Raw genomic sequence first — 26126 nt, 5'->3', positions numbered from 1 at the left:
TTTTAGAAGTTTGAGGGGAAGGACACTGATCAGTGAGGTTTGTGACTCTTGGTTGCTGTTAGAGTGGATGTTACCGTACGCTTTTTTCTACCCAAATTATCACTTAAAATATATTTTTTTAAAAGCCTTTCAGGATGATGTAGTATCCAGATATCTGCTTCTAGCGAGTTATGAAGAACATTTCAGATATTCCAAATATTTTGCCTGAGTTTTCTGCCAATTAACATTTCAGGTATCTGAAAGATTGTCCATGATAAAACAAATCACATCAGTTTTCACAGATATCATGAAAACATGTTTTTTTTCCCAGAGCAAACATTTCAGATATCTGGGAGAAAGTTAAAAGTTTCAGATAATTACAATAGTTTTTCCTCAAAAAAGTTTATTTCACCTCCTAATAATACATGCAGAAAGTCACCTTTGTAAGCATATTCTACTAAATAGCTGCAGTCACTATTCCAGTAACTGATGCCTGAAATACCTTTTAAGTTGTTATAGAAATGTTTGCTGACTCTAATAATTTTTACAGGTTACATCTGGAGTATTTTGGGATATGCTAAATTACTACATATTGGAGATATCTCAGTAAGGATGGTACATATACATCAGCTGTACCTCCAAAATTACCAAAACAGATACACTTGGCTTTCTTTTTTTTCTTTGTAGTTTAGGCGTTTTCCTAAATTATGCAAAGAAATCGTCATGGAAATGCTCAAATCTAAAAAAAAAAAGTTAATTAAATATATAAATATATAATCTGAGATTTCGTATTTCAACCTATTTCCAATTATTTTGGTTCTGATCCCTGTTTGGTCCAAGTTTATTCTTATGAAATATGACAGATTATGACATGGAGCATTAAACATTGTTAGCTAACTTGCTACTGTTAGCCACCATACTAAAATAAGCACTTACACTAACATTAGCATTTTAGCACATTTTAGCTTTTATAATGATTGAATGGAGTGTATTACTATTGGTCAACATGCTAGTGATAACCTTTATGCATTATTAGACAAAAACTACAAAGGTATGAGATGAGAAATGCACCAAACATCCAGTAGAAAGTCCATTCTTTTAGATCAGCATTTGTAATTTCAAACTATGTTGGCGCATTTTTAACTGCAGATTTAGAACATTTAACAGCACTAATAAAAGAAAACACTTTTCTAAGTTTATTGTATCTTAGTAGGGCCACGGTAAGATATTGCTCCAGACTTGACAGACAGTTAACTCCTCCGAAGTGACATGGGTGGAAACCACTCCATACTGCATTCCTGCAGCTGAGAAAGGTTTTGGTGAGAAAGCAGACGTAGAATTTTTTTTTTTTTTTTTTTTTTTTACGAATAATTAAACTGAAACGTACATCAGCATCAGTTCTGGTCTACTACCAGCTGCAAATGATCTTCCACATGAGCGGAGCTGCTGCAGCAGGAAATTAAAACCGAGAGGCACCCGCGGGCAACCGGGACCGCCAGATCCCTGCTCCTATCCGCCTCTCATGCTCAGTCATAAAGAATCCCTGTTATATCGCTGCACCATATGTTTCACCAGAATGCAGCTACTCGCAATCTGTGTGTTTGTGGGAAACTCCGTGGTCAGGACAACAGAAGTATTTTCCCCAAGAGTTATGCAACCTGTAACTCAGAGAGGTTTGAGCGCTCACAAGTTAGAACAGGCCTGTGTGTGTGTGTGTGTACGTGTGCGTGTGTGTGTGTAGGTGTGTGTGTGCGTGTGTGTGTAGGTGTGCGTGTGTGTGTAGGTGTGCGTGTGTATGTGGCCGTTGTTATCCGCTTAGGCAGTGTGTTGCATCTGTTTGGTCTCGTGGGTGTTGGAGCTGGCATGTCTGAGACGAGGACAGATATGTGTGTATTCTGCACAATGAGGCAGAATGTGCTGACGCAGCTCTGCCAGTGGGAGTGGACAGAGCCAGCCCTGACCTGAGGCAACTGCCGGAGCTCACAGAGGAGATTTGGGCCTTCGCTCTCTGTCACGCTCCCACATGGGTGTCTGTGGGGCCACAGTCTTAGGGGCCACTGGCTGGGCAAAAGCCACGCGATCGAGAAACACGCGGGCTAAAGCAACAAATATGTAATTGCCAAATCAACTGTGGTGGCAGGACAGAGGGGCGTTTATCATAACTTCCAAGAGGCGACCAGCCTGTTAGAGCTGCTGCAAGAAACTCAGGAAACAGATGAGTCAACGTTCTATATTTGGAGCTGTTTTTATGCTGGAGAGAAATTATGAGTCATAATTTTGTATTAGACATACTCATAAAATGTGTACGTAGAGAGCAGTTTAACTGTCTGGTTTTTGAATTCATCTGCTTTTTGAACATACCTTCATCAATGTTTCACCTCTCTTCACCTCTGAATTGAACAGTGCAGCTAAAATTCCCTGGCCGCCATGTAAAGTGCCTTCACAGACACACTAAATGCATTACGTTGTAAGGGAAGAAGTACTTAGACCACCATATTTCATTTCAGCGAGGCGTCCTACTTTACAAATCAATAAAAAGAACTAAGACAAAACAAACAGACTTAAAACTGTCCACCTTCACCAGAGTTTGCATTACCACCCTGACGAAACTGAAACTTGGGTAACGGATGTGCTTACAGTTCTCGGGACAGGAAATGTCTGCAACTGGCAAGTCTACTTCCTGTTTTCTACTGTTTGGTAGCAAAAAAAAAAAATCTAATACATCTCATACAACGAAATCTGGCTTCTAGTTTCAGATGTAAACACAGAAAAACAAGCCTCTGCATAAACAGAGGTCACCTAACAACAAACCAAAACACCAGGTGAAACAGAATCTATGTAATGGAAAACATATTTATGTAATGCTATTGCAAAGTTGAAGTTTTAACTCAGAAACACAAAAACACTCCTGGGAATTATGATATATGATGTATTAAATTAATCAATTATTGAGTTAAATTAAATCACTTTTTTTGTTTAAATCTAACCTTCAGTTTGTGTACAGTAGAATCTCAAGAGACAATTATGTAGGAATCTCTAAAAAAATACACTCACTCAAACTTGCTTATGTCAGCAAGTTTGAGTGACATAAACTTTCATATTATTATTGATAATATACACTTATCAATAATAAGTGCATATGGAACAGCTGGGTGAGGATGTAAGTTTAGACAAGGCTGGGAAAAGGTCTTTTCTGTTCTAAACATCTAGAAATGCCAGCTTTCTAAATGCTACTGTAACTTTAGCAAAATATTAATATGTAAAAAAAAGAAAAAAAAAGTACAGTGGAGGGTCTGTAATGTTGTGGGACGTTGTTAGAATGCAAAGCTTCATGAAATATTTGAAATGTCAGGAAATTTTAAATAAACTTCTGATAGATTTCATCAGACTAATGATCCATCCTGCCTCCATGGCCGCCTTAGCCCCAGGTCAAGCAGCTATGGAAAAGCTAAAATAATTTTTATTTTTTCTTTTAAAAGAAGTAAAAACAGTTTCATGGCTGCAGTCATAGGGGGGTTCATGAAGCTGCAGGAGTCGGGGAGGATAAAGGCTCAGAATCATGTCAGCTTTATGAGGTTCAGATTTCCCCTTAATGGGGATTCTGAGGAGCCCAGATATATAAACCTCTAGATTATTATAAATACTTTTGAACTTTAAGCTAAGCACTAGCTTAGTGGAAAAATATTCTAGCTGAAAGTTTTGCAGTGTTACATTTGTGTTTCTGTTGGACACAAGTCCTTATGAAGGAGTAAAAACATCACATGCAGAGTAAACGTTAAAGCTGCTTACATCTCATTCAGATTTCACTTCCTGTTTTTTTCTGTACACGTTCAAATATAGATGATCTGCAGTAAATTAAAAGTGACAATTAAAATCCCCACAATTAAAATTGAAGTTATGTAAGAGTGAGAATCAGGAGGTGCGTGTGTTGTGTGTGCGTGTGGTTCTGCAGCCTGGGCCGGGCCTGGATGTGGCTGAACACGCCTCTCTTCGTCTGAGGGAGGATGTCCTGACTGCTTATATAGCCCACGGCGGCTCAAACTGGCTCCACGGACGATTGGAAGAGCAGCAGTGCAGCTTCTCCACAACCAGCATCTGATTCTCTCCTTACCCAGGTAAAGGAAAACATCTTGGATCTGTAAATCTTTCCCGTCGTGTCACTGTTTATGCAATAGCAACAAGTTCCTGCCAGGCTGATCATGCTTCTGCCTGAACTCCATCTGCATTATGCATCTACTGAAACAAACTTTTAACACAAGCTGCATGCAAGTAAAACCAAGAATGACTAAATAATGAGCATTATGATTTGGTGTCATGGAAACAAAGAATTTTTACATGATTGTATGTTGGATATTTGGGTGTGGACGGTTTTGTCGATTCACTTGGGCATAATTATACTTTCAACAATTAGCGTCTGTAGATGCATTTTCTCAGCGCCTGTGGGGTGTGGTTGCTCGTTTTTTAAAAACGCCCCACAGACGACTTGCAGTATGGCTCTGCAGAAGGCTGGCCAGACACACCCTGCTGCATCCAGTACATTCTGCTTCAAGAGCAGCTGAGTTAATAAATAAAAGTGCCTGTATTACAGGTTCAGCAATGAAATGTTCCTGGAACCCTGCTGGAGTTTATTGGAAACAAAACAAAGAACACTAATGTGCAGATGATGATGTGGTTCAACGTTTGAGTTCATGAACGACGCTTTAATCCTCAAAGCTAGTGGTCGTTTTTTAACTTGTCTTGGAGCATAACTGTGGGTACGTGTTTAAGTCACGGAAAAAAAAAAAGTCAGAAAACTCAAACGGCTACATTACTGAGGATGATTAAAACCTCTTCCATGCAAGAAACTTATCAGGTAGTTTTCTGCAGCATGGTCAAGTCATTAATGAAAACCGGTCTCCTCTAAGGCCTTCAGCACCATGGCACAGCAGGCGTTTAAGACAGCTGGGAAGAAGCCCGGCCTGGAGATATGGCGGGTGGAGAAGATGGATCTGGCACCGGTTCCAACACAGCTCTATGGAGACTTCTTCACCGGGGACGCCTACATCATCCTCCACACCACCGCGGCTCCTTCTTACAACGTGCACTCATGGATCGGTATGTCCGACCTACAAACCCCTGTCCTTTTTTCCTGCCACTTTTTGAACTCCTGTCCTGCTTGCAGGTCATGAAGCCACCAAAGATGAGGCTGGAACTGCTGCTATTCTAATCACTCAGCTGGATGATCACCTTGGTGGCGGTCCGGTCCAATTCAACGAGTTCCAAAACGAAGAGTCGCTCACCTTTCAGGGTTACTTCAAGTCTGGCATCAAGTACAAGGTGGAATACTCCTGTTCTCATTTTACACATCAGTAACACTCTAGTTGAAGGATGAACATAAAGCTGACATGAAACTGTCCTAAACATGACATAACACTTGTTATAAACATGAAGCAGTCTTCATGAATGTTTATGACTGTCATTCGGTAAGCACTGACACATTTAATGCAAAGTTAATGACACTTTACTTTTAATGCAAGTTTTAATGCAACTTTGCAGTAAAAACTTCATTATTTTCCCAATAATGCAAAGTTGACCCTTTTAATGAGCTTTTAATGCAACTTTTAGTTCAACTTTGATTTTTTTTGTATTGTCAAGGGTCATTATTTACTGAATGACACTTCAGGACAACAGTTATAAACATTCATGAAGACTCCTTCATGTTTATAACAGGTGTTATGTCAGTCTTATGAACACCCCTTCACATAAAGTGTTACCTAGATATCTTCTGTTTTTTATGATTTTTTGTCCATGTATAAAAGTAATGGAACTTTTTAAGCAGAACAGTTGAATTTGTGGGGTTATTTTTGGGATCCGTGGTTGCCTGCTCCTCCTGGTTTTCCATAGAGGGTTTCCATGGAGAGTTTGAGCTGCCAAACAGAGACATGCTCTGACAATGCCAAAATACCAGACTGCTACAGATGCCATGAACTTCTACATTCTGTCAAATATCACTCTTTTCTTGAATCTGAAAGATTTTTGTCTAAAAAAAAAAAAAGAAAAAAAAAACAAGAACAAAAAACAAGAACAAGAATGTCAGACAGGATCTCGCTTTTGGAAACATTCTTCTGAGATTCTGCTCCATGATGCCGTGAGTCACCACATTCCAACTGCTTTATTGTCCAAAACTTTTGCACAGACTTGCTTCCATTTCACCCCGTCCTGAAGATGGTCCGTTTCAGATTTCTGATGAAGATCATTTCTTATTTTCTTAATGGGAATCGCTGGACTGTAATGGAGCTTTATCTTTGTACTCAGATTTTCTGAATTTCTAGTTGGAAGCACAACAAAACTTATCCTTCAGTCCAATTAACCAAAATGAATTTGATACGACTAAGAAGGCTGTATTTTGTTACATCTAGACATAATAAGGTGTTAGACAGAAGGCCTAAATAGTTGTGGCTTTAAAAGCATTTGTGGCTAATGGGAGTGTACTTCCTGGTACTTTAGCCTGCTACCTGTAAGCCTGTCAAAATTCACTGGTTCCAAGAAGGGGCAGATGGACGGATCACAAAGGGATCATTTGTTCATTTGTTTTTGCTTTGGTTGTTGAGAGCCGAACAAACAGGGCGGTGTGTGCTTTAGAAAGAAGCATGTCTCTGTCCTTCCAGAATGAAATGAACAAAGTTCTTAGCAGGATGATGACGTCTGACATATTCATTGTTTTCACCACTGCGGGTCTGTTCTGAATGGGGCAGCAGAAGTATAAATGGTTTGTTATCCACAGAAAGGTGGAGTAAACTCAGGCTTCAAGCATGTCGTGACCAACGACACGAATGTGAAGCGCCTGCTGCACGTCAAAGGTCGGCATACAGTCAGAGCCACTGAGGTGGCCTTGTCCTGGGACAGCTTCAACAAAGGAGACTGCTTCATCATCGACCTGGGAAAGGCAAGACAAAGTCTGAGCTAAAGAAAACCAATGCTTAATTAGAAAGATTTTGCAGCAACTAAGACTCCTCCCTTTGATTCCTTCTCTTCCGCTTGGTGCAACAACAGGTTATCTACCAGTGGTCTGGCAGTGAGAGCAATCGCTATGAGCGTCTCAAGGCTACTCAGATGGCCAAAGACATCCGTGACAATGAGAGACATGGCCGTGCTGAGGTGAAAATGATTGATGAGGGTGATGAACCCGAGGCTGTCATCAAGGTGAGCTGTTTTCTTCTTCGACTCTTCACTAAAGCACACAAAATATTTGTCACTGGTTGTGTTTCCATGAGGTCTACGAACAATAATCTCTGCTCGTTAACAGGAACTTGGTCCAAAGCCGAATCTCCCTTCAGGAAACTGTGATGTGGCTCATGAGGAGCCCAAGAAGAATAAGGCATCTCTGTATCAGGTAAATATACCACTGGTGAACATACCTCAATGAAATGTTGGTAACGTTTTATCTCAAAAGTTTACAGAAACCAAGTCAAACAAAATGGTTTTTGTATCTAGTCTGTGGAAGTAAAGCATTCTTTTGGATGACTCCTTTGTCAGCAGTGTCTCTTCTTTGTGTTTTGTCTCCCTGGTGATTAAATGTTGTACTGGCCAAAAAAGGGGAAATGCCACAAATAACAAAAAAACATCAATAAGTACAAAACACTGCGAACTCGCGCCACAAAATGAAAATGCTCCAGACCACTAGGAGGAGGTATTACCTCCGTAAATATGCTGTTGTTCTATGTCATAGTAAAAGACTGTGTTTTTGAACAAGACTACAACTTACTACTGGATGTCCCATCTATACTGAGGGTCCACCATGATTTGGTGGTTGACTCCCCCTAGCGGTCTGGAGCACTACCATTTTTATGGAGCAACAGCATTTGTACTTCCTGTTGTATTTGAATTAGATGGTGGATTGATCCAAAAATATGGATAATACTGATACCAAGTCAATTTCAGGATTTGATCGATACAAGCATGGTAAAATCAATACTTTACTTTTAGATTGCTTCTTGCACATTTATTTTAATTTTGTATTATAGTTTCTCAATTCTACCTGAAAAAAAAAATTGTTTAAATTTAATCTCTGAGAATGTGTTCTCATATCATTATGCCATTACCACTATGTTATTTGAAAATCATCTCAAAACAACAATGTGATCATTTATCACAGTAACTTCTGGGACAATTTACTGTCCAGTAACATTTGTTATTGTGACAGGCCTGCATGTTGCTGGTATCTAATAGATTTGAGTGGTACACTGAAAAGTCTGAGTCATATCTTTTATTGGTAGATTTCTGATGCTTCTGGAAACATGTCAACATCTCTAGTGGCCAGTTCAAACCCATTCAAACAAGACATGCTCTCTCCCAGTGAATGCTACATCTTGGATAATGGAGTTGATGGCAACATATTTGTTTGGAAAGGTATTAGGCTTTTGATTTCTGTTCTTTTTGCTGTATTTTGTACATTTCTTGATGAACAATTTGTGCTTATAGCATCTGCTAGTATTCTGCTACTTCTCCATTGGAGAACAGACTAAATTTGTTCAGCTCTGACCGTTGTACCACATCCCACATAACAGGACCGAATGCAAACACAACTGAGCGCAAAGAAGCGTGGACCATGGCCCAAAAGTTCATCAAAGAAAAGAATTACTCTCCAAGAACAAAGGTAATGCAGTCAGTGGAGCCTCCATTAGATGGTGTGATGGAAACACATTCATTGCTTGGTGTGTTTCTCCCAATAAAAGGTCCAGATCATTCCTGCGGGGAGTGAGACCACTCTGTTCAAGCAGTTCTTTTTCAAATGGCTGGAGGGAGCAGCCACAGGCCAGACCTACACTGTGGGTAGCATTGCTAAAGTGGAGAAGATTCCCTTCGATGCCTCAAAACTCCATAGCAACAACGCCATGGCCGCCCAGCATGGCATGGTGGATGACTGCTCTGGGAAAGTCCAGGTGAGGTTACGGACTCTGCCACAATAACAAAGCATGTATTGTTTATTATTATTATTATTAATATTACTACTAATAGCAGTAGTAGTTGTAGTGTTTACATATGACACTATTGGGTGTTTGTAGATCTGGCGTGTGGAAGGAGGGGACAAGGCCCCTGTGAACCCGTCCAGCTATGGACATTTCTATGGAGGAGACTGTTATCTGGTGCTGTATTCCTACAGCGATGGAGGCAGGCAGAAGCACATCATCTACACCTGGTGGGTGCAGCTTTGCATCATCTGTAAGATGGCTACAGGCAAACTGGTCCCTGTTGGTGTTATGTACATCTCTTCTAGCCTTCTAACGAGTTTAACTATCTGCATAAGTTGAAATGACCAAATTTCCTGTTATTCACAACATCAACAGAGAATTAGCATTCCCATGTATCTATCCTTTAAACAAATGATGTATATTAGCTAATGGACTGAATGCAGAAAATTTATTTCTTGCTTCTTTTGCTCAAAGCTTAAACAAGCATTCATAGCTCTGAACCTGGTGTTGCTTTGCTGCAGGCAAGGCCAGAAGTGCAGTCAGGATGAACTGGCTGCTTCAGCTTTCCTCACAGTCAAACTGGACGATTCAATGGGAGGAGTGGCCACCCAGGTGTGTTATCTCCATCTTGTATTTTTATTGAATGCAACAAACATTCATTCATTTTTTTTGGTTAAAGTGACAGGCAGCACATTTGTTATGCTCTCACGCGTAGTGGGTCACGTAATGGCAGTTGGTAGCACTGTGGTCCTGTATTCGAATCCCAGGCTCGGTCCTTCTGCATTTTCTCCCGATGCAGAAACAGGTTCTCTCTGGGTACTATGACTTGTTTGTTTCATTATGATGTCAGCACCACTTTATGTGTTTTGCTGAATTTGTAATTCTTTAATTTTTAAGCCAAGAGCTTATTAGACTCTACACAACCTCCCTGGTTCCAAGAGAGATCTCCAACCAAGGACTTTCTTACCAAAAGTAAACCAAGAAGCTCTACAGTGTCTAAAGATCTCCAAGCAGCACTACCACTCTGACTACCCAGGACTAAAGAAAATTGCTCATTGGTACCAAATCAAAGTATAACCGATTGACCTCATGGAATCATTTTGTTCAGATTAGTGTTTTTGGTAGGAAACAAGAAGAAACTCCACTCAAGTAGATTTCAGATAGAAAGAACCCACATCCAGTTAAAATACCGAGCTTTCATGCATTCTCTACATCTTCATATTACTCTTACTTTAACTCCTCCTTGGTTCCCTGAATACCATTAAGCCCCAGATATTTCCCCTCTGGTTTTTCGTTGGGTACACAACTTTCCTTGATGCATCATCTGTGTCTCTACAGGTCCGGGTCACTCAGAGCCGAGAGCCTCCTCACCTGGTGAGCCTGTTTAAGGACAAGCCTTTAATCATCCACCTGGGTGGGACGTCCCGCAAGGGTGGAGACAGCAAACCCGCCAGCACTCGCCTCTTCCATATCCGCCAGAGCTCCACCAAAGCATTGCGGGCTGTTGAGGTCAGCCTTGATTCTTGAGAAAAGTTGACGTGGAAGTGAAGCTTTTTGTGCTGAACTGTGGAAATCTTCAATCTCTTTTACCCAGGTGGAAGCCACGGCCTCCAGTCTGAACACTAACGACGTGTTTGTGCTCAAATCAGCAAATTCCCTGTTCGTGTGGAAGGGGAAGGGAGCAAGTCCGGATGAGATGACTGCAGCCAAATACGTTACCAGCCTGCTGGGTGGAACTGCCACAGAGGTGGAGGAATCCAAGGAACCAGGTGACAGGCAAAAGTAGACGCATAATCACTGCAACATGGCAATGCGATCAGTGCTTTGTTGAGTTAATCAGATATTATCCTTTTGGTAGCTGGTTTCTGGGCAGCGCTGGGAGGGAAGAAAGAATACCAGACCTCCAAGAACCTCCAGAACATAGTGAAACCACCAAGACTGTTTGCCTGTTCCAATAAGACTGGTCAGCTCATTGTGAGTGTTCAAGTTTCACATTTTGTCTTGTTTACCGCTACAAATATGTTGTTTATGTGATAGACCAACACAAAATATCAAATAATTAGAAAATGGAGGAAAAAGAAAAAATAGCAAAATGACTTAATTGGATAAGATGGAGAGAATCTGTGAAGACCAGTCTTCGATTGAATCAAATTGTTCAGTCAAATTTAGGGCAGGGCTTTGACTGGGCCATGGAACTACAGATTGAGAATCATCGCACTTGTAAAAATGGAACCTCTGCTCCCATCTTAATCTTTTGCATGCTATAACAGGTTTGCTACCAGTCTTGCCCTGAGTTCATCCCATCGTTTCTGCATTCATCCCCACACCAAGATGTTGCCACCTGCAACATCTTGCTGTCAGTTTGGTGCAATGCATAGCATTTTGCATGTTAGCCAAGAAGCTTCATTTTGTTCTCATCTTAGCAGAACACCGTCTTCTCAGTTTCAGTTTCTTGTTTATTTTACATTGGTTGTTCTACTCCCAACTTCACTGACTGAACAAATGAAAGTTGTGTTATTTTTACATGTTTTACCAAGCTTGTGCAGCTATTGGTGTATTTAAGTGAGCTGTACTGGAGCAGAGTTATCAGACACATTTGTATTTCAGTACATGAATGCTACTGCATATTGGTATCCAATTCCTATTGGTGTTGGTATCTGAAGAGAAAAAAGTGGATCGGTGCATCCCTAATCTAAACCGGGTTTTATTGAGGCCTTTGATTTCAAGGGGGACACAAATGCACACTGCACTTTTCAGATTTTTCCAGTGAATAAATGTTATAATTTTCCTTCCAGTTCCCCATTATTTGCTATTGTGTCTTGCTCTGTCACATAAATCCCAAGTTTGTGAATCTGATGTTTAAATATTTAAAGGATTAAAATACCTTTTGCACAGCACCACATATTTACATAAGCATGTGTTTGACGACGTGCAGGCAGAAGAGGTGCCAGGCGACTTCTCACAGATTGATTTGGCAACTGATGACGTCATGATTCTGGACACGTGGGATCAGGTCCGCTAACGATGACATGGTTCTGTGGTAAATGTGTTTTCATGTAATTTCCTGTGTTTAAGCTCACTCAGACTTTTCTGCTCTCAGGTCTTCGTTTGGATTGGAAAAGATGCGAATGAAACAGAGAAGACTGGAGCGCCTAAAATCGGTACAACCGCCTGCTCCTCAACCCAACACCACCGGCTGTTAAGAATGTTTCCAGAACACACCTGACTTTGAGGTTCTTAATTTCTCCTTATTTTCCTTTCAGCCCAGGAGTACTTGTTTTCAGACCCCTCTGGTCGCCGCGGCATCCCCATCACCACCATCAAGCAGGGGCAGGAGCCGCCCTCCTTCACTGGCTGGTTCCATGGTTGGGACCCCATGTTCCGTTGGAACCCATAGCCGCCTTCAGGAAGTTAAAAAAAAAAAAAAACATTAGTGGGGAAAAAAATACTTTAAAGCTATGCAACCCAGTGTTTGAAATATGTTCGACAAAACCTCCTGCCATTTTCCTTTGCTGTTATTCATGTGTATTCAGTAAACCAGCTGGTTTTTGCAACTCATTAAGAAAAAAACAACATTATGCAATCTTGTTTTCCGAGCTTTGTGGCCTCAAAAACTGAGATTTTTTTTTTAAAAAAAGGTCCAAATAATTCTACACTGCAAAAACACAAAATTGTACCAAGTATTTCTAATCTTCTTTATAGTGCAAATTTTAGCACACTTGAAATATAAGAGATTGTTTTAAGTTAACAATTCCTTGATATTGATGAAAATCTACTAATTCCATTGTCAGATTATTTCACTTGTAACAAGACATGTTTTTCTTGTTACAAGTGAAATAATCTGCCAGTGGAAATAGTTTTTTAATATTAAGGAATTATTTACTTAAAACGAGCTCCTATATCCTGCTGACAAGTTAAGTTAGTTTTGTCGTATTTCAAGTGCACTAAGATATTTGCACTATAAAGAAGATTAGAAATACTTGGTACAATTTTGTGTTTTTGCAGTGTAGAGATTTGAATTTGACATCAAATTTTGCATGTTTTGGCCCAGATTGTAAAGATAAATGTTTAACCTAAATTTGAATAAAAAATAAATAAATAAAACTCTTATCTGACCCCATGTTCTGTCTGACAAGCCTTTGATTTGTCCCACACCTGGGTTTTCCTACGACAATAGCCGTGTTATCATTAACCTAAATCCTCCTGTGCAGCTGCACCATGTGCTGGCCACGCTTGTTTGTAATCTTCGGGTCCTGCGCACAAGGCTTCTGCTGAGTTGCAGGCCTGTGGATTAAGGAGTGGGCTTTAAGAGCGCCCCAAACATCACCTCGCTCACCCTTTTGTTCTCCTTCATTCTGCGAGACAAACGCGAACAAAGCGGGCACAATGAACCAGAAGGTGGTTCTCATCACGGGCTGCTCCTCGGGGATCGGCCTGGCTCTGGCGGCCCGGATCGCTAAAGACGAGAAGAAGAGGTTCATGGGTAAATGTTTCGATTCGCTACTTCTCCTCAAAGCTTGAACGTGTTGGGTTAAATTTGATAATGGTCAGATGTGTTTTGGGAGTTTTAAGGTCACACCTAAAAAAATAAAAAAGAGAGAGAATAGAGAGAAGGAAAAATATTGAGGTTCATTAGTTTAAAGGGAACTTAGGAGAATCTATTGTTTTATATATATATATATATATATATATATATATATATATATATATATATATATATATATATATATATATATATATATATATATATATATACACACACACACACACACACATACACATATATATAAAACCCACAGGTAACTTTTCAGCTTTTTTTTTAAGTCAATTTTTAAGTCATTTTCATTGGCAGATTATGTCACTCATATGACATGGGAAAAAATGTGTTAAGTGAAATAATCTGCCAGTGAAACGAATACTTTTTCATCAATATTAAGGATTCATTTACTTAAATCAATCTCATATTTCTTGCTTAGTTACTTGTTAGTTAGTTTTGTCTTATTTCAAATGTACTAAGACATTTTCACTAGAAACTAGACCAAAAATACTTAAGATTTTGTGTTTGTGTTTTTACCTGACTGGGTGCTCCAGTCATTTCCCCCTGACCTCTAGTTACCATAAATAAAACAGTTGACATGTGCATAGAAATTTGAAGATGAATTCATATTTTTGTCAATTTCATTCCTCTTGGTTGTTTGCAGTAACAAATTTAATTGGATAACAAATAATCCCAGTAATTATAGAGATCAGTGATAATATTGTTGTTTCCAGACCATTCTCTAGTAAGATATTAAGTGCATAACAATGCAAATTTGCCCTCTCACAAAACTAATAAACTTTAATTTTATAAATAAAACTTAAAAGTGGAAATGGAAGATATTTTAAATACCCAAAATAAAACACGTCAAAACACAAACAATAAATAATACAGAAGAAAAAAAGCACTTACAACCACAACCGTGAATCATCAGAATGGAAATTATTGAGCTTATTTTAATTCATCGTGCTATTAATTGATTATTGGATTATTGTGACAGGCTTACATACCTTCCAGTTTCAGGAATTTGGTTCCTTGTTTAATGAGAGAAATAAATGAGAGAGCACAAAAAACTCAGTGGTGAAAAACATTTTATGATTCTAAATAATCAAGATCATGGAGGCATGCGTTTATTAATTGTGTTGTTTACCACAATATCCCAGTGAACAGCTTTCATACAGTATTCTCTTAGAAAGAAAAGTCCCTGAGGTCCAGGGATTATCCTGAGTAAATGGGATGAATAATGTCTCATCGTACGATCCAGAAAAAGGCAGATGAAGTTGATCTGAACAGCTGCCAATGTTCCACCACTTTGACAGCACAGTTTATCCATTTGAATTATTGCTGGTCAGCAAAGTAGGAGCCTAATTAGAGAATAAACCCATAGTATGTCTCATCATAAATGTGCAGTCGGATGTTATCCTACATATTGCGTAGACCTGCATGAAACACAGCTGTGTTCTTCTTTCAGATGACTATTTCTTTGTGTGTTGTAGTCTATGCCACAATGAGAAACCTGGGTAAGGCCGAACTGCTGGTTGAGGCGGCCGGCCGGACTCTGGGCAGGACCCTGGAGATCAAGCAGCTGGACGTGTGCAGTGAGGAATCCATCAAAGCCTGCGTGGACAGCCTGCCGGAACGCAGGGTGGACATCCTCAGTAAGCCTGCACACACACCTGCTGCAAAAACACCCACACATTCAAAGCTTCACTCATTCTGTGCACACATTTTTCACTGTAGAAACACTAAAACACAGTTCTTGGACAATACATGCCAAAATTTTGAATAGTACATCCCACAGTGAGGCAATACAGTTTTCTTGTTCTGTATGTGTAAAAGTAAATATGGTGTAAATGCCAGGGGAGGGAGGAGAGGGGGGGATAAATCCAAAATATCAATAATAAAGTCAGGATCAGTATTGGATCAATACTTTAGTTTCATTTTTCTTTTGTAGTTTCTCAACTCTATCCCAAAGCTTTGATGTGCATTCAAATGATGATTTTTGTTTTTGTACTTTACATAAGAAAAATGCACAGAAATTTGCTCTGCTTTCCTATTGTTTCTGTTTATCATGTATTTTTTTAGACACCTATAAACTTTATCCAAGTTTTTTCCCAGGTTTTGACAAAAATAACTCAATAGAAAAACAAACACCTAAAAGTCTAGAGTTGTATTATATGTTAAACTTAAATACTACAAAGTATCGGTATCGGTATTGTTATTGGATCAATACCAAAATATATAGTATGATACACCTCAATTTTCACATTGGCTTCTTCTCTGGACTCTGCTGTGCTGCTTCATACACTGCCATCTACTGGGAACTCAATGGAAGTTCAGGAAAATTACACAACCCTACAGAATTAGTGGTCAGCCAGAGACACAAAGCACATTAAGGCACACAAAGCACACATCTTGCCAGTCCTTGTATGGATATGGTATTTGAAAATTGCACAGTGCAGTTGGGAGGAAACTACACTGTGCCTGTATGTTAATCAGAGAAGCCATCTGCTACTAGCTGACATTTAGTTTATTACCAATGACAATATTCTTCCTGACTGTCATGTATTATATGTAGGGACTGTAGGATGGTGAGGGAGGTCAGGGTGTGGAAAAGTGAAGAATCCACATGACAGAGCAGAAACTAGAAAGAAAATGAAACAAAACATCTGGAAGTTCAGAAAGAGTCTGTTTCAGTCTACTGTATTCAACCCTAAAGTTAACTGAAAACACACAAGAAATCCTAATTGAGGCTACCGTCTTTCATCCATCTGTCCATCCTCTGTCTATACCTCCATCCTGGACTGATCAATTTGGGAACAAAGAGACACACATCCCTGAATTCAGACGATCAAACAAAGCAGAACAGCAGTTTAGTGATGTGTTAGCCTAGCAGTCATGTTTTTGGACTGTCAGAAGAACCTGGAGAAAACACACTCAAACACATGGAGGTCATGCAAACTCCCTGTACAAAGACTCCAGACCACGAATTGCACCCAGGACCTTCTTGCTGCAAGGCAATATTTCTAAAAACTGTGACAACGCAGAAAGTAATATAAAGGTTAATATTACTGCCCACCTGTCTCAGTCAGTAATGCAGGGATGGGACTGATTGGACCCATCGAGTGCCAGACTATCGATGAGATGAAGACGGTCATGGACACCAACTTCTTTGGGCTTGTGCGTCTGCTGAAGGAGATCCTGCCTGACATGAAAAAGAGGAAGAGAGGTCATATCGTGGTCATCAGCAGCGTCATGGGTATTCAAGGTGAGGAGAGGCTGACCTGCTCATCTTCAGTCCCAATGTTTGAAACATTTCCCTAACAATTTCTCTCTTTGTCTCTGTTTTAGGAATATTGTTCAATGATGTCTATGCAGCGTCTAAGTTTGCAGTGGAAGGCTTTTGTGAAAGCTTGGCAGTTCAAGCTCTGAGGTTCAGTCTGAAGTAAGTTCAAAGTGCATCGTCAACATGATGAGACTTGCAAATAATACTGATGTCTGAATGGAGCGTGTGTGCAGACATGCTGCACAACAGCCAAAGACACAATAATGAGAATTGCACTGTCATGGCAACAGGGAAGTCTGCAGGTTCTAACAGAGCCAATCAGTTTCTCAATGCATGTTGGCACCGATTAGATTACTGGTAGAGTTAAGCATTTCTTCATATCATCTTTTTCACTCTACTTTTGTTCAACTTCTTTGCCAGCATCAGCCTGATAGAACCAGGTCCGGTGATCACAGAGTTTGAGCGTAAGGTTTACGAAGAGGGCCTGAAGACGGACCTCAGCAAAGCTGATAAAGTGACTGCAGACATGTTCACAAACATCTACCTGAAGAACTACAACCAGATCTTTGAAACCCTTGGTCAGACAGCAGAGGATGTAGCAGAGGTATTTGTTCTTTATGTTGGTCAACTGGAAGATGTTTCTATGGTTGCACCAATTGCAGTTTTCCACCATTCCTCTAAAAGCTAATTCTGATTTTACAAATTACATTTTTTTCTGAAGATTTGCAACAAAGTTGCAAAGTTGGCCTCAGTTGGGTGACTATTGTCAAAGAGGAAACTGGTTTATTTTCAGACCTTTGTGGATGAAGATAAGAACTGTGGATAACATTGATCTGTCATGTATCAATCACAGATTTCCTAAAATCAAGAAATCGCAGTTTGATTTATCTGTGCACCCCTACTTGTTTCATCTTACAATGCTGTTATAATCTGTAAAGTTATAGTGCCTTGCAGAAGTATTCACACCCTTTGACTTTCTCCACATTTTGATACAATAACAAAATTTAATGGCTTTTACAGGAATCTGAGATAATGCTCCAACAGAAAGTAGTGCATAATTGTGAATTAGAGAGAAAAAGATGGAAGGCTTCCAGCTTTCATTTTTAAATATATTTTCTAAATATATACCACAAACATGTAGTGTGTATTTGTATTTACTGAGCACTTTTCAAACCATCACCCATAAAAGACAGATTATGTCATAAAACTTACCAAGAGACATAATAATGAATGTTCAGCGATTCTATCTAGTCTGACTAAAATAATTTGATTAGTATTCATTTCTGGTTAATGTTCAGGTTTACTTTCCCCTTTTTATACTCTATTTGTTTTTCTATCTCATCCTCAACCTACCATTCTGCTTCCCATCCCAGCTGTTAATTATTTCCTCGTTTTCTTGTACCTTCTCCCTTCCCCAGCTGCACCCACTCACCTGTAACTAGCTCTTCTTGTCATTTCCAGCATCTATCCTATTTCTATGCACCTTTGTCCCTAGTGGGGTTGGGGGGGGATGCTGGTGCCTATCTCCAGCGAACGTTTCAGATGAGAGGCGGTCAGTCTGTCGCAGAGACAGACAGGACAAACAACCATCCACACACGCACACCTACACACACACACACACACACACACACACACACACACACACACACACACACACACACACACACACACACACACACGCACACGCACTCATACTCACACCTGAGGAGAATTTAGAGAGACCAATTAACATGACAGTCATGTTTGTGGACTGTGGGAGGAAACCGGAGTACCCAGAGAGAAGCAACCCATGCACAGGGAGAACATGCAAACTCCACGCAGAAAGACCCCGAGCCAGGAATCGAACCCACCACCTTTTACCAACTGCACCACTGTGCAGCTCTTCATTTCCAGAACTCCCTTAGTAATTAAGCTCCTCTCTCCTCTTCCACATTTGTTGAATTTTCCTGGTATCAGTTTGTTTATGCTCTTTTGTCCTTGCTTCCTGTGTGCTCCATTCGTCATCATAGGTTTTCAGTTTTTTTCTGTTCAATAAAGACTACTTTCAAAACAAAATTGCTGAAAACGGTCCCAGTTCTGGGCTTAAATTTTGACCCACCCTCTAACTTCCCATATTTAAGACAAACTATCAATTTCAAACTTAGAAAGCATTTTCAAAATCACATATTCTTTCCTTCCACTTCCCAGCTATCAACCATTCTGTGCTGGTTTATCTCATAAAAGCCCAATAAAACACGTTGTCATTTGAGGTTGTAATGTAACAACATGTAAACAAATTTGAAGGAGTGAATTATAAGTTCTTAGTGCCTGTAGGCTGAACTTCTTGCTGTGTGTTTTGTTTCCAGCACACCCACAAGATCATCACCATGGACAATCCTCCTTTCCGCCATCAGACAAACACTCTCTACACACCCATGACCACACTGAAATATGCCGATCCCAACGGAGACCTTCCCATTGAAACGTTTTACAAAATGGTGTTTGAACACGACAAAGTCTTCAATGCCAGCCTGAACTTCCTCAAGTTGCTGCGTTGGAGGAGTCGCAAGAGTTTTACCTTGGAAAAAGATAAGAGTACCTGAGAGGATTAGTAACAACACGTCAGATCTCTTTCTGTGTGTGTGAGAGAAATATACATTCTACCAAAGCTGTCTGCAGGTTTAGCTCTATTTCTGCTGTAGTGAAACGACATTTAAAATGGAAAAGTAAACTAAAATATCATAAATTTGTAAAGCAATAAATTAATTTCTGAAAAAGTGTGTCTCTGGATTTTTCTACACTACAGAATACAATATACAGAATATAATACAGAAGAATCACTGAGCTGGCCTAACTGTTTACAGGACCTTTGAGACACAGTCATGTTAAATTAAATTAGTTTTACAGTAATCTTTATGCCATTGAGCGAAAATATTTCAAAGTCTAAACAAAGCTGTTACACAAAAATACTGTGTTTGATAGAGACCCAGATAGCACAGAATGATTGAAACAACATTGAATCAATGTCAGCCAGAAACATTGAATCAACGTTGAACGCTGACATTGAAACAACATTGAAAGTGGTCGGTGACTTGTATGTTGAATCAACGTTAGGGTTTCAACCATAACTGACATTATATCAATGTTGATTCAACCATCATCTGTATGTCAACTTGTATGCATACTTGTGTTGATAGTACATTGAATCAGTTATGAATCAATGTTGATTCTACATTATATCAATGTTGAGTCAGCCATCATCTGAACGTGGATCTGCATCCGGATTTCGGTTGATTCTACATTGAATCAATGTTGATTCAACACTCATTTGACTGTGGATCTGCATGCATATTTGTGTTGATTCTACATTGAATAAGTTAGGAATCAATGGTGATTCAACCATCATCTGAACGTGGATCTGCATGCATATTTGTGTTGATTCTACATTGAATCAATGTTGATTCAACACTCATTTGACTGTGGATCTGCATGCATATTTGTGTTGATTCTACATTGAATAAGTTAGGAATCAATGGTGATTCAACCATCATCTGAACGTGGATCTGCATGCATATTTGTGTTAATTCTACATTGAATCAATGTTGATTCAACACTCATTTGACTGTGGATGTACATGCAGATTTGGGTTGTTTTTATATTGAATGAAAGCTAAGGATTTATGTACATTTTACGTCTGATAGGTCTACATCATAACATGCCACTAAAAGTTTCTTCACTGGTGTTAAACACTGTATTATTGGCAGATGATGCGTAAACTGTGTACAAAGGTTTAAAAATGACAACATGGGTTTGATTTAACATTTTATTTAAGAAAAGAGGGACAGATCTTTAAACATATTTGATTCCTTTTTGACTGTCAAAACAACAGTATGTTGTCCACAGAAGAACAGAGTCCATGAAGTTAAGCTTTGTACTGTATGAAGTAGGGAAACAGTACAAGTTGTGGTAACCCCAGTTTGACTCTGGTTGGCGTCACTTTGATTCCTTGCGATGTCTTCCTCTCGTTCTGGTGCGTAATGAAGCCACTTCTTGACAGTTTTGCTGCAGTCCTCAAGAGTCAGCTTTCGGTCAAACTGCAGAGCAACAGCTGAAAAAAATAAAAGTGAGGAAGGTGCCAGTTAGAAATATGATAAACATTTGAAAAGTTCTGAAACACAATGAAAGATTAAACACTGTACTGGTTACAGGTCTGAGAACAAATACAAACCATATAGTTCCCCTTGTACACTCACTGTTAAATTAATATCTTAATCTTTCATTAATATTTATCTTAATGTTTACATATACAACTGCATTTACCCATCAAGCTGCAGTATAGTGTAGGATTTATGATATTGATATTAAATCAATATTTAAAATAAAGGGCTGTTTATCAGAAAACCTAACAATAAAACTCAGGGAGGATCAGGTTTATTTAACACACCAGAGACAAATAAATCGAACAAAAGGTGATTTATAGTGTAGTTGGAAAAATTATAATTTATACAGAATAAACTTCCATCAAATAGCTGGTTCAATCTTCCATCAACTACAAATATTTCCAAATAAGTTGATTAAATTCCTTAAAAAGTGTCTATATGCTAATAAAGATCCCACACAAGTAACAATAGTCCAGTTCAATTTAACCAGTTACCAATCCAAGGATCAACAGACTGAATCAGTCATTAGCAGGTTTAGTTCAGTGTTTCACCTGCCTTACATGTTAAGTGTTTCCCTTCTGCCTCACCTGGATTGAATCTGTGGATGATTAATAACCTTCTGCACTTCTTGATGGCTGCAGACGGTCATGTAATCATCCAACTCAGCTGTTCTGGTACAGAGGCTCATTTAAGCACGACCCTAAGCATATCATAATAAAAAGTTAAAAACAAGTGATTACTATCACAACAATTTAAAGCCCACCTGGACCAGCCAGCCTTACACTTCCTTGTCCACCACATGTTCTCCAAGACCAAACAATAGGCCCCGCCCTATTTTAAAAACTCAAATCCCACAAAATCTCGCAGGATTTCATACTTAGGCGTGGAGTGGTGGGTAGGATGAAAATAATACAAAAGGAGACATGACCTCAATTATTAAAAATATCCGTTTTGCCCCAAAATAACCAGGATTACTATGGGCACAAAACAATGCCCTTATTTTTCAATAAACACATTTAAGATCAAAGTAATATTGAAAAACTTACCATAAAAGTGCTCAGCGGAGAATTCAATTCAGAAGCCGGTAGCAAACAAGCCAGCAGCAAAGTGGCTTTTTGGTTGGGACAAACCACAAGTGTAAAATTGGGGAGGTGGACTGTACAACTCCTAGTACAGACTTGTAGATGTTTTTGTGTCAACACATTATGCACAGTCAGTAATAATATTTACAGACAAGTAAGAAAATGTACAGAAAGGAATCACAACCCACTGTTCTCAACATGTAATGCTTAATGTGAAACATGATTAACCCCCACCTAGTAATAAAATGTTCTGACCCAGAGCTCAAGGAGGGGGAGGGAAGAAGGAATGAAAGGGGGTAAAGAGGAGAAGGTTGGGAGGAGCGGCTGGGTGGGGGAGGCTTGGGAGGGAGTAGGGGGAGATGAGGAGGTGATGAGGGCTGCAACAAACTGCCCAGATTGCACACAACGGTAAATAAACGTTGAATTATAGTTAGAATGGTTGATTTTTGGTTGAGGTCAACAACTGACGGTTGATCAACCATCAAACAACCATCCACCTCCAGCCAAGTAACCAATGTTGAAACTGTCATTGAGTCAATGTTGTTTTGTGGTTGAAATCTAATGAATGAAATGCTAATGTCTGATCAACGACTGATCAATGCTGAATCAATGTTGAATCAATGTCAGCTCTTTTGCCACACCCCTTCCCCTCCTCTCCTCCTCATCAGAGCTCTGGGTCAGAGCATTTTATTAGTGAGTGGGGGGTATTACATTCTAAATTAACCTCTGTAAAGGATAGTGGGTGAAGATTCATTTCTGTACATTTTCTTTCTTTTTCATAAAAAAGTCCTACTGACCATTTGTGTGTGATATATTGACACAAAAACATCTACAACTTACTACAAGGAGTAAGGAGTGGAGCGGTCCACCCCCACCATTTACATGAGTGGGATGTCCCAAACACACAGCCACTTCGCTGTTGGCTTGTTGGCAAAAGATGTTAATTCAATGTTGAATTGCCATCATGTGCAATCTGGGCAGGCGCGGAGCTATGGGGGGGGGGGGGGGCTTAAATAGCTGATTATAGACTGAGAAAGTCTACCGCCTGTTGAGAAAGGTCTATTTAATGTTAAAGTTACTTTCCCTCAATGGAATATATACTAGTCAGTCCCAGTGACCGTTTCACTCACGGTTTAGCCGATGTGTTTCCTGGGTAAAGATCAACCAAAAAACGCAGACCAACCTCCCCGCCCCTCGCTCAACAGTTTCTGGTAGCGCAGGCGATAAACGTCAGGGGCCTGGTGATTGGTTAGGGGTCCGGTAATTAGCCCCGCCCCCCGGCCCAACGCTGACTTGTTCCGCTAGTGAATCTGGGTACAGAACGGAATCACAACTGTTGTCAACACATAGTGCTTAAGTTAAAATGTGATTAACCCTCACCTAAAAGGGGTTGTGCTGTGGTGGCGCAGGGGTTAAGCACAAACCACAATCAAGGCCTCAGTCCTCAACACAGCTGTCACAGGTTCAATTCCTGACCTTGGCAACCTTTGCTGCATTACCCCCCTTCTCTCATTACCCACCTTCCTGTCAATTAACCATCAAATAAAGGCCACTAGCCAAAACAATCTTTTAAAAAATAAAATGTTAAAAATGAAAAACCCTCACTTAAAATTAAAGTTGTTTCACCCGATTGAGGGGTAGATGGGCCCAGGTGGGGGGAAAGAGGTGTGTGTGTGTTTTTGGCGGGTGGAGGGAAGGGGGTTGGGCGTTTGAATGGCAGGCGGTGGTGAGGGGTGCAAAAAACACCTGAACACTTTGATTACTAGTTTTTCCCCAAACCTTGTCCTCAAGGCAAACTGACCTGCATGCTTCAGCAAAACCTTGTTAATCAAATGTTAATTAAAATCATGTGTGCTGAATTAGGGAAATGGCTAAAACTTGCAGGGCAGTGTGCCTGGTGCCAGTGCTGAAAAACACTGGATTCGATGTGGCATTTCAATCAGTGAATGTTAATTGGCTAGAATTGAATGGTTGTTTGATGGTTGATCCAGCTTCTGTCATTGACCTGAACCATACATGCAGCCTTTGTGATCATTATTCAACATTAAATTAACATCGTGTGCTATCTGGGTAGTTCTTCCCCAAACCTTGACGTCAATCAAACTGACCTGCGTTTTTTCAGTTCAGCAAAACCCCGTTAATCAGACATCAATTAATATCATGTGTGTTGAATTAGGGAAATGCCTAAAACTTGTAGGGCCTGAAGGACCAGTGCTGAAACACACTGGATTCGACGTTGGCATTTCATTTATTTGATGTCAACCACAAAACAACATTGATTCAATGACACAGTTTCAACATTAGTTAATTGGCTAGAATTGAATGGTTGTTTTATAGTTGATCCACCATCAGTTGTCGACCTCAACCAAACATGCAACCTTTGTGATGATAATTCAACATTGAATTAACATATTTTCCAACAAGCCAACAGCGAAGCAGCAGTGTGTTTGGGACATCCCACTCATGTAAACGGTGGGGGTGGACCCCTCCACTCCTTGTAGTAAGTTGTAGATGTTTTTGTGTCAATATATCACACACACAGTCAGTGAGAATTGTTATGAACAAGTAAGAAAATGTACAGAAAGGAATCACCACCGACTATCCTCTGCAGTGCTTAATTTAAATGTGATAACCCCCGCTCAGTAATAAAATGCTCTGACCCAGAGCGCTGATGAGGAGGAGAGGAGGGGAAGGGGTGCGGCAATACAGCTGACATTGATTCAATATTGATCAGATGTTGATCAGACATCAGCATTTCAGTCATTAGATTTCAACCACAAAACAACATTGATTCAATGACACAGTTTCAACATTGGTTACTTGGCTAGAGGTGGATGGTTGTTTGATGGTTGATCCACCGTCATTTGTCGTCTTCAACCAAAAATCAACCATTAATCAGACTTCGGCATTTCAGTGATCAGATTTCAACCACAAAACAACGTTGATTCAATGTCACAGTTTCAACGGTTTGATTGGATGATTGTTTGATGGTTGATCCACCGTCATTTGTCGACTTCAACCAAAAATCAACGATTCTAACTATTTTTCAACGTTGATTTAACATCATGTGCTATCTGGGGATAATCTTTATTGATATGAATCCAGCAGAATATTTTGGTTCTACTGTTTTTTTCAGTGAATGGATGGGCTGTAATAATCCAGTTAATTTCATAACATTAATGTATGGCTGAATAGCTCTTGAAGCTCTGACTCCAATCACAGCTGATGTCTTGTGAATATCCCCCAAATTCTTGAAAAAACTTTGCTTCAGCTGTGATTATTTCTGTTGCTTGGACATCCTACATTCTACCACAGCTTTTACTTCAACTAAACTTTCCATCCATATTCTTGGATACAGCTGTCTGTGAGTAGCCATCTGCTTTAGCCAGGAGTTTTTATGACTTTCCTACGGTGGGTGTGTTGACTGCTGGTCTTCTCAATAATTTTGTAGGTCATTAAATATCAGAACAGAAACAAGCACTGCTATGGATCTAAAATACAGAAGTTTCCGTTTTTCAAATGAATTACTGAAATAAATGCACTTCTTGATGAAATTCTAATTTACAGAGATAATTTGTGTAGATTGTGTACTTTGCGCGCCGACCACATCAGTAGATTATGGCGTTTCTTCGCATTCACTGCCACCTTCTGTCCACCTAGCATAACTGCACCTGAATTTTCTCAACCAAGATCATACATATTTTGAAAAGCAGTTTCCTGCCAGAAGATTTCATGTTGACAAGACTATGGACTTTACTTCAATATGTTCAAGTGTCGCTTAAATGCTGCTTAAAAACCTGATTATTGTTAATTTCGGTCATATGAAACATCTTATATTTTGCAACAATTCAGGTTTATAATTAGAATTGCGTTCTTGCCATTGTACAAGAAAGCACAACGGAAATTAAATTAATTTAACTCCAGGTTTCAGTTGATTAAACTTAAATATAGTAATATTTTACTACACCCAGTCCTGGAAATCCTTCAAAAAAAAAAAAAAGCCATTTATGAAAAATTTATTATATTTGAGTCACAAAACGCACAAGAATAGGCATTTATATTAAATTTATGTTGAAAAATGTCACTACATGGATAACCGTCATACATAATATTGAAATGAATTTCTTTCATGTTATATTGGAGCTTCTCTG

At 39.5% G+C, this 26126-nt stretch overlaps 2 protein-coding genes and 1 long non-coding RNA gene across 3 annotated transcripts; 2 read left to right on the top strand and 1 right to left on the bottom strand.

The window, feature by feature from the left end:
- The first annotated feature begins 3985 nt into the window (after positions 1–3985).
- scinla (scinderin like a) lies at positions 3986–13050 on the top strand. The gene is made up of 17 exons (XM_014990977.2): positions 3986–4094; positions 4884–5073; positions 5141–5295; positions 6743–6904; positions 7012–7161; positions 7265–7351; positions 8235–8367; positions 8526–8614; positions 8694–8900; positions 9024–9157; positions 9452–9542; positions 10269–10439; positions 10525–10699; positions 10789–10904; positions 11866–11943; positions 12031–12091; positions 12194–13050. The coding sequence occupies exons 2-17, from the start codon at positions 4896–4898 to the stop codon at positions 12325–12327; spliced, it is 2121 nt and encodes a 706-aa protein (XP_014846463.1). The 5' UTR covers positions 3986–4094; positions 4884–4895; the 3' UTR covers positions 12328–13050.
- A 95-nt stretch (positions 13051–13145) lies between these two features.
- LOC106920129 (retinol dehydrogenase 8) lies at positions 13146–19510 on the top strand. Its single transcript, XM_014990967.2, has 6 exons — positions 13146–13413; positions 14964–15125; positions 16556–16735; positions 16819–16912; positions 17174–17357; positions 19100–19510. The coding sequence occupies exons 1-6, from the start codon at positions 13317–13319 to the stop codon at positions 19334–19336; spliced, it is 954 nt and encodes a 317-aa protein (XP_014846453.1). The 5' UTR covers positions 13146–13316; the 3' UTR covers positions 19337–19510.
- A 1032-nt stretch (positions 19511–20542) lies between these two features.
- Positions 20543–22240, bottom strand: LOC148160011 (uncharacterized). Its single transcript, XR_015762718.1, has 3 exons — positions 21940–22240; positions 21481–21593; positions 20543–20841 (listed from the first exon to the last, which is right to left on the bottom strand). It is a non-coding gene; the product is annotated as an uncharacterized LOC148160011 (long non-coding RNA).
- Positions 22241–26126: the final 3886 nt, after the last annotated feature.

The sequence above is a fragment of the Poecilia mexicana genome, unplaced genomic scaffold (assembly GCF_051168715.1).
Source record: "Poecilia mexicana isolate PSO_F unplaced genomic scaffold, ASM5116871v1 scaffold_4, whole genome shotgun sequence".
NCBI classification, from domain to species: Eukaryota; Metazoa; Chordata; class Actinopteri; order Cyprinodontiformes; family Poeciliidae; genus Poecilia; species Poecilia mexicana.
This window is presented reverse-complemented; position numbering and strand designations above follow the sequence as displayed.

Coding starts and splice junctions, on each gene's coding strand:
- scinla (XM_014990977.2), top strand. CDS start 4,896: ATGGCACAGCAGGCGTTTAAGACAGCTGGGAAGAAGCCCGGCCTGGAG. Junction 5,296..6,742: donor AGTCTGGCATCAAGTACAAG/GTGGAATACTCC, acceptor TGTTATCCACAG/AAAGGTGGAGTAAACTCAGG. Junction 9,158..9,451: donor AAGCACATCATCTACACCTG/GTGGGTGCAGCT, acceptor GCTTTGCTGCAG/GCAAGGCCAGAAGTGCAGTC.
- LOC106920129 (XM_014990967.2), top strand. CDS start 13,317: ATGAACCAGAAGGTGGTTCTCATCACGGGCTGCTCCTCGGGGATCGGC. Junction 15,126..16,555: donor ACGCAGGGTGGACATCCTCA/GTAAGCCTGCAC, acceptor CACCTGTCTCAG/TCAGTAATGCAGGGATGGGA. Junction 16,913..17,173: donor GCTCTGAGGTTCAGTCTGAA/GTAAGTTCAAAG, acceptor CTTCTTTGCCAG/CATCAGCCTGATAGAACCAG.